This window comes from Geospiza fortis, unplaced genomic scaffold (assembly GCF_000277835.1).
Source record: "Geospiza fortis unplaced genomic scaffold, GeoFor_1.0 scaffold1509, whole genome shotgun sequence".
In the NCBI taxonomy this organism is placed as follows: Eukaryota; Metazoa; Chordata; class Aves; order Passeriformes; family Thraupidae; genus Geospiza; species Geospiza fortis.
This window is the reverse complement of record NW_005054726.1, coordinates 138271-146174: the sequence shown is the minus strand read 5'-3', so window position 1 is coordinate 146174 and position 7904 is coordinate 138271. Positions and strand designations below refer to the sequence as shown.

The 7904-nt window shown below is 54.7% G+C and overlaps 2 protein-coding genes across 2 annotated transcripts in view; both read right to left on the bottom strand.

Annotated features, from left to right (window-relative positions):
• Window positions 1-251: 251 nt before the first annotated feature.
• Window positions 252-4536, bottom strand: LOC102040526 (the record flags this gene model as incomplete). The annotated part of the gene is made up of 5 exons (XM_031065284.1): window positions 4428-4536; window positions 2724-2915; window positions 1734-2024; window positions 1247-1344; window positions 252-354 (listed from the first exon to the last, which is right to left on the bottom strand). Coding segments are annotated over exons 1-5 (793 nt in total), but the record flags the coding sequence as incomplete, so codon positions are not given.
• Window positions 4537-5934: 1398 nt separating this feature from the next.
• LOC102040349 overlaps window positions 5935-7904 on the bottom strand; it is a 9558-nt gene continuing 7588 nt past the window's right edge. The window contains exons 8-10 of the mRNA XM_005430983.1: window positions 7802-7848; window positions 7320-7388; window positions 5935-6074 (exon numbers count right to left, since the gene is read on the bottom strand). Coding sequence (XP_005431040.1) covers window positions 5935-6074; window positions 7320-7388; window positions 7802-7848 — 256 coding nt within the window. The remainder of the gene's footprint in view (window positions 6075-7319; window positions 7389-7801; window positions 7849-7904) is intronic.

Sequence of the window (7904 nt, the reverse complement as noted above, 5' to 3'; positions counted from 1 at the left end):
CGTCCCTGCCAGCCTGCCCTTCTCTGTGCCTGCCCTTCCCTGAGCCTGGGCAAGGCTCCGGAAGGAACGGGCAGGAGCCTCAGCCCCGTGCGGGGAGCTCAAAACAGAGGAGAGGAGGAATTTGGATCCAGCCCTGAGGATGTGTGAGCAGAAACCTCTGTGAGCAAAGGGCTGGGCCTCTGAGAAGGGAAGAGGGAGGCTGCTCGTTTGAAGGGCTGTAGATATATGTACTGAGCCCAAGGATAGGTCACCGCAGGTGTATTGCAACACCAGAGGCACTGTGGCGACATTCTCCACCACGGTTATCTGAGCTTCTCTTTTCTGTTGTGTAAAGCTGGACACTGAAGGCTTTCTCTAAGAGAAAAGGAGAACGACTAAAATTTCCATGAGTAATAGAGACGAAGGGTCTCCATTTGCCCATGCATCATCTGAATTTGTCATGACATCCCTGTCCATTCTCACTTGCTGTCTTTATAGAAATATATTCTGGGTTTATGCAAAAGTGTAGACAAATTAAAGTGGAATAAAAGGATTCTTTTCATGAACACGGATGTCTGGGAGCAGGAAACCAGCTGAACAGGCTCACAGGTTGTCAAGAGCTTGTCTGACAGTTTCTCCAGGACAGAACTAATAAAAAGCTTGCAAGGTCCCTGTCATGCTGTGGAGACCTGTGTCCTCAGAGAGGATCTAGAGCATTCTGAGAACAATGTCACCACCACACACACACCCTCCCCCTATTGGAGAGCAGGGTTTTGCTGTGGAATGTGTCCCAAATTCAGAGACAGAGGAGATGCTTCTAGCCATGACTTGAGGAAAACTCAACAGAACGGTGCAGCTCTCTGAAGAAGGGGCTTTCAGGAGGGACTTTCTGAGGATTACTCAAACCACAAGTTTTTCTGTGGCAGGAACAAGAAACAAGTATGCAAGAGGCACAGGAAACCCTGGGATGCCACCCCAGAAGACACGTCACCATGTGTTGCACACCAACCTCTTTCAAAAGCTTGCCAAACCCAGAGCAGACCCAGGAAGTAAGCCCAGAGGACATGGAGCACTCACACCTCTCTGGGCATCTCCACACCATGGAGAACGTTGAGAATGACACAGAAAAATGCTATTGCTCATCAAAGCCAGATATTTACTGGCTGGGAACTGTGGCTCATCCCAGCTGTACCTTGCCCACAGTTCCCAGTGTGCCTGCACAGAGCTCCAGGCCGGGAGGTGAGGGTCTGCCCTGCTCCCTTGGTACCTGGTATCCGATGATCTCCCCATTGCAGGAGGGCGGTGCGCTCCACCTGAGAGAGCCCCTGTCGGGATCCAGCCACAGCTGCTCCGGTTTGTCCGGCACTGCAAGCACAGACCATGGGGTCACACACAGGGCCATGGGCAGGGGCTGAGGCCACAGGAGGCTGCAGCAGCTCCTGGCCAAGGGACAGGCTGCACAGGGACTCCCTACGAGGGGTTTGTCCCCTGCAAAGGCTGCGTGTGCTGCAGCAGTGGGAAGCACAACAGTGCAGGGTGGAGTGGGACAATGAGAACGGGCTGTGCCCTGCTCAGGGCTCTCCCAGCCCCCTCCCCAGAGGACTCTCCACAGGACCCAAGCAGCTCTGATCCCAGGCACATCCCTGCACAGAGCAAATGATCAGGCTGAGCTGAGGGATGAGGGGAGCATCTATTCTCCTCCCTGTGACACAGCTCTGGACTGTTCCTTGTCTCTGATATTTCTGTGCACTTACCTGTTTCCTGTGTCGTGAACAACCATGAGAACAGGGTTGTGTTGGGAGGCAAGTCAATGGTGACACTGTACTCAGTGAAGGGCTGCAAAGGGGAGCAGGTGAATATTCCCTCCTGGCCATGTAACATCTGCTCTGCATTCACCTCCTCAGCCTCACAGAGAGGGGAGGAAGGCGCTGCCAGCCGGCACATGGCCCTCATGCCCTGACAGGCATCAGGGAACCTGCAGGTCCATTTCAGTTTGATGCTGGTGCTGGAAATCTCAAAGGTCTCATGGTCAACCTGGAGCACTTCTGTGAAGGAAAGATTGCCAGAAGGTCACTTTATTCCCTTCCACACCCAGCCATGCAAGGATGCTGCAGTCAGACAACTTTGCTCATCACCCAGCCCAATGGGATAGAAAAGGAGAGCCTGAAGGTGGTCACTGCAGCCCTCTGAAAGGGGAGCAGGAGGAGTTGAATAGGAATGAATGTGGGCGAATGACTGGATACTACTGCTCAAGCAATTTCCCCCATTCATTCAAAACGGAGGTTTCTGTGTGTCCCAGAATCTCTACGCTCCATCAGGAACAGCTCTGTTCCCTTGGAGGGAACATGAATGCCCTAAGCTGTGCGAGAGAGTGCTAAGCCTGCACCCACCATGCTGCAGAACCTGGAGGGGCCCAGCCCACGTGGAACAAGCTGTGGTACCCACAGCCACACTGGCAGTAAAGCTCTCTGATCCTGCTCCAACAGTGGTGCCATGTGCTGGCCACAAACTCCACCACAAATCCCTCTCCCATGCTTTTTTGCTTTGTGCACATCCTCTTGCCAGAAGCCCTCAGGGAGACCCTTATCACCAACACCCCCAGTGGTGACCTGCAGGCTGGACTTGACACCTGCCATTTCCCTGGGCAGCATGGAGCCCAAAACCTCCTGTGCCCCACACCCTGCTTTCCCTGCTCAGGAAGGGCAGAGCAAGGCAGCCAAGAGGGCTCCTGATCCCTTCCTTACCAGTGCACTCCACGCCGGAGCGAATGCGGACCCAGGCACCTCGGGAGTTTCTTCCAGTCCAGAGCTCTCTGTATACAGGTTTCCCACCAGAGGACTGGACTTCACTTGAACATTTGAGATGGGTGAAGGGTGGCTGGAAACCTTCAGGGCAGCTCAGCATCACTTCTTCATTCTTCTTATAATTCACCTGGTCTGGGGCCAGTTGAAGTCTGGAGTCCCACTGGGGCCTTTTGCACCCTTCTGTCAGAGGTGAAAGTGGGTGTTAGATGGGCTGGAGATGATGAGATGATGAAGTGGGGTATGGGTGAGTGGTGGAAGAGAAATCCCCAGCAACCCCTCCAGGCAATGAATGGAGAGGGAAGGTGACACCTCCATCTGCTGGGATGTGACCTGAGGGCAAGGCTTGTTGGGAAGGGGCTTTCCTGATGCATGGAAATTGTGAAGGATCACTCATCCATGAACCTGCCCCATTCCCGCTTGTGTCCATGGGTACCATATTCCCTCCTCCAAAGCCCAGGGCAGGGACATTCCCAGCACAATCACCCCTGCACCCGGGGACTCCCTCCAGCCTCTCATGCAGGCCTGTCACCCAGCCCAGCCCAGGGGGCACTTGCTGGGCCATGGCACCACCACTGCTGCTGGCATGCAGGGCCCTTCATCCAGGGCTCATCCCTCCCACAGGGATCAGCCACGCCCCTGTTACCCTCGGGGGCTCCCTGTTCTCGCTCCCTCTGTGCCTTGGCTGCTCTCCTCCTGCCCCACTGGGGGACAGGGCTGAGCAGTGCCTTCTGCATTCACATCTCCTGCTTTAACAATGCCCCTGCCCCTTTCTCCTGACACAACCCTTCCTTCTCATCACGTCCTCACCAAATTCACCATGCCCCAGGCTCAGTGGGCAGTAGCTGAGCAGCAGCTGGTCCCAGCAGTTTGTCCAATGCTGCAGGGGGAGGCTTTGTGGCAATGATTGCTACAGAGAAGGATGCTGGCTTCTGGAAGGAGCCCTTGCCTGTTCAAGCCTCTGCAAGAAGGTTTGTGAGGCCTGAAGGGGTTTAAAATACAATCTGCCTTCTCCCACTCACAAGGTGCAGACCAACTTTGGCACAAAGGGAAAATGCTGTGCCAAGCCCCTTGTGCAGAGGCTTTGCTCTCAAACAGCACAGATGGCAGAAGACGAGAGCTGCCCAGCTGAGCACCACAACCAGCAGCTTTGTCCCCTGGCACATGGCCATGACCCCCCCATGCTGAGGCACCCAGCCACTGATCCTGCCCTGATCCATCTGTGTGGCAAAGCAGCAGCAAGGTCCTTCTTACACTACCCTCAGCAGGCACAGTGTCCCTCAGGCACACCTGGGGATAGGATGTGTACAGAAAGTGACACCTCCCTGAAGATCCTTCCCCTGATTCACAGTGTGTGAATTGATGCCCAATTCATGCCCACTCTCTCCAGGGAATGATTGGCAAACTGCTTTTCTGGAGGGCACGACCCCTCACTGCACATCCAGCCCAGTCCTGTCTGTCCCATAGAACGCCAGTGTACACTGCATTGTAGCTCCTGTCCCTGGGGCAGACAGAGGCTGCCCCAGCTGACACAGCCCTCAGAGGTCTCTCTGGGCTGCAGCCCAGGGCTGCAGGCAATAAAGATGAATATCCCACATAGAGGAGGAAAGGCAGCAGAAGCTTCCAAGAGGAAGAACCACTTCTTACCTGTTCCCTGGGGCACTATCTGGATGTTGAAAAATTCTTCCTGGCCATGTGCTGACAGTAGAGATGCAAGGGCCAGAAGAAACCTCAGAGGCAGTGACTGCAGGGCCATCCTAGCATGAAGTCCCCAGGCAGGACTGCAATCTCAGCCCCACTCGCTGCCTCTGAGCCCAGGCATCCGTATCTGACTGCAGGGCTTGCAACCACAGGAAGGAAACAGACACATCTCCTCATGAGATGCAGGAGGCTTCCTCTTTGGGCAGGGAACCTCCCATCCCTGTCAGCACTTCTGCCTTTTGATATCTTTTTGCCCCAGGAGCATCGAGGCTCTGGGACTCAACAGAAGGAACTTTGTCACAAGATCCCAGAGTTTCCTCCCAAAACCCTCCTAGTTACCAGGGCATTCAAGAAGTGTTACTCCTGTTACTGAGGTAATGTCCAAGTGCTTCCTGACACTGTGTGGGTTTTAGAGTGGTGATGAGTCACTTCCTCTCAATGATCACAGGAGATGGAGGACCTTTGAGAAACTACATAAAGACCTGGTCAGAAGGACAGATAGGAATGAGGACACGAACTGCAAGGAATACTTCAATTCCTGAAACAGTCTGTGGCTCTTCTGAAAGAAACACTCAACCCACACCCTCTCTCGTCCTTCCCCGCTTCTCTATCCTCAGCTGCCTCCTCCTCCTGCTCCCTCTCAGCCTGGCAGCACTCTCCTCTGTCCCCAAGTGTGCAGGGCACACTGCCCTACAGTGCCAGCTGTGTGCTTGAGAAAACACTCACAGTACTAAACCATGCCTCTTGCTCATCAACAGCCACTGCTTTTCTCTTCCCCCAGAACCTCCCATCCACTTCGGGTGTCTTGGATTTTAGAATCCTGGATGATCAGACATGGGGGGCTGCAGAGCCACAGAGACCATACTTATCCCTCAGTTTTCCTGTGGCACATGCACAGGACACACTCCTGCCCTGCTCGTGGCTGCCCTCAACAAGGTGCAGTTAGCTGAGGGAACAGCACCTCACAAGGGCAATGAGGTGACTAGGCAGGAGCTGGGGCAGCAGGTAGTCCCTGGGGGCAACAGGTAGCCCTGTCCAAACCACAAGCCTTTACTGACTGTCTGGACAGAGCAGGTGGAGTCACAAGGCTGACAGCCCAGGGCATGACTAGGGATGGGGGGATGGAGTGGGAAGCAGGGTAGCCAAGGAGGTTGCAACTGTTCTCCCCTATCCCAAGCCTGCTCATTCCCCTTTCTCAACCAGCAGCACCCACACAGCACTGAATTTCTCTTCTCCTCTCTGCCCAATACCCACAAAGAGTTGCTCCATCAGGCACATACATCACACCAGCAACAGTTCACAGGAAGGAGATATTTTGGTCCCAGGGGCCAGCAGCAGGTACTTAGCTGATGGGCAGACAGCTCGTATGAAGGACTGTCAAAACATGCCTTTACCAGAACATGCAACTCATGCCAGGATGAAAAGAAGCTGGAGAAGAGAGAGGTCAATTGCTCTATGTTTTGACAGTGTAGTCCTCCACAAGGAGAGCCTTCAGCTGCCCCTCAACCTCCAGGCTGCACTGGGTATTGGCAGGTTTGACAGGGGAGAGAAATAACGCTGAGGCAAAAAACTGTGACAGCTCTGTCTTCAGGACTGTAAAAAGCACAACCAGAACCAGCTTGTCACACCCGAGTCCAGGGTGTTGAGGAGAGCCTCTGTGCCCAAGGGCAGGAGAAGGAGATGGAATCATCACAGGCAACACACACAGCTGGGGAAAAGACAGGTTGATTGCCCCATATGCCAGCAGTGCAGCCCTCACCAAGGAGAGCCTTTGGACTCAGCATCCAGGCTGCACTGGGCACTGGCACTCCACAGACAGTGCCTGTTGGAGGGGATGGGACAGCAGCAGGAGCAGCCAGCAGATCCCAAAGGCTGCAAGACACAGATGTCCCAAGAGGGCCAGTGCCAGCTGCACCTCACAAAATGGGAGATGAGCACCAGCACCCACAGAGGAGGACACAGACCAACACAGAGGTCCAGCTATGCAAGTAGAGATGGTGTTACCTATAAGATGGGGAGGAGGGAAAGCAGTCACCCAAAGCGTTGCACTGGGAACATGCTGCACCTCAGGTGTGCTTCCTTGGTACTGCCAGGGGCTGGAAAAGCCACTCCAATCTCCTCCATGAAGATTAATGGGGTCAAGGCTTTCGCACGCAAAACAAGGAGGACCCATGACAAGGTGGAAGATTTTGTGGGCCAGGCAGCCCCTGCAAACCAGAACAATTTATTGGTTTTTTCAGGCACAGCAGCACAGTGGCCAGGGCAGCACAGCTAGGCCAAACTCAAGCAGAGGACAGGGTCTAGATGGATACAGGGACACAGGTTGGAAAGAGGAGTTGTGAGCTCCTCCATTCTCAGGGAACACTTGCAGGCACCAAGATGCTGGTAAGATGGCTATGCCAAAGCACTGTAGAACTACCAGGACATATCCTTGCTGTCATGAGAGGTCATCCCATGCCTTAAGCTGCTCCTGTGCTGTGGCAGAGGATTCTGGAGCTTGATGAAGAAGAAGATTTTGGGGGGAAGCAATAACTCATGAGATAATTCATTGTCATGCTTCCGGTGGTGGAGGACCATGCCTTGAGAAGGGAAGTGCCTCAGATGTCCACTCCAGCTGCTCTTCTTCCTCACTGCTGACTCTCGCGAACAGGCAGGGGCGGGGGAAATGGCTCCCCAGCCTGGCCACACTTACCTGAGGAGAACAAGAGAACCCAGGGCAGAGGCTGCTGCATGCTCTCGGCAACATGAGAAGCTCAGACACCATCAGAGCTGGCAGTCCCCGCTCTCTCTGGGCCATGTGGGGTCACAGGCAGGAAGGCAGGATGACACATTTCCTACCTGCATCCTTCTCAGGAAAAGTCTCGATCACGGAGTAATCCCCCTGTATATTCTCATAGGGCTGGAGCTCTGTGGGGGGACATGAGGACAGAAACAGCCTGAGGGACCTGGGGGCTGTGGGAGAAGGAGCAGGGCAGCCTCAGGCAGGCAAGCGTCGCCAAGGGCAGCAGGTCATCCTGGGATGCACATCATCAGGACAGCAGGGCTGGGAAGAGTTGCTGCCTCCCCCAGAGAGTGTGAGAAGGAGGAGCAGTTCCCAACCCTCTCTGGCACCTCTGGGACGCCCCAGCCAGGAGCTGCTGGAAGAGGCTATTGAGCAGGGTCTCAGCTGGGAATAGATGTGGGACATCCTGGTCTGACAGGTCAGCCAAAGCCAGCTGGGCTGCCTGGAGCTACCTCAGAATGCCACTGGGCCTTCCTGAAATATGCCTGCTCCCCTCCCAGCTCCAGCCCTACAGTCCCCTCTGTGCTGGGGATCCTACCTGTGTACTGATCCTCCTTAGCTTTGCTGGGCAAGGCCTTCTTTTTTCTGGGAAGGCAAAGGGCAGTCCTGAGTCAGGGAGAGGCTGACCTGGGCCAGACCCT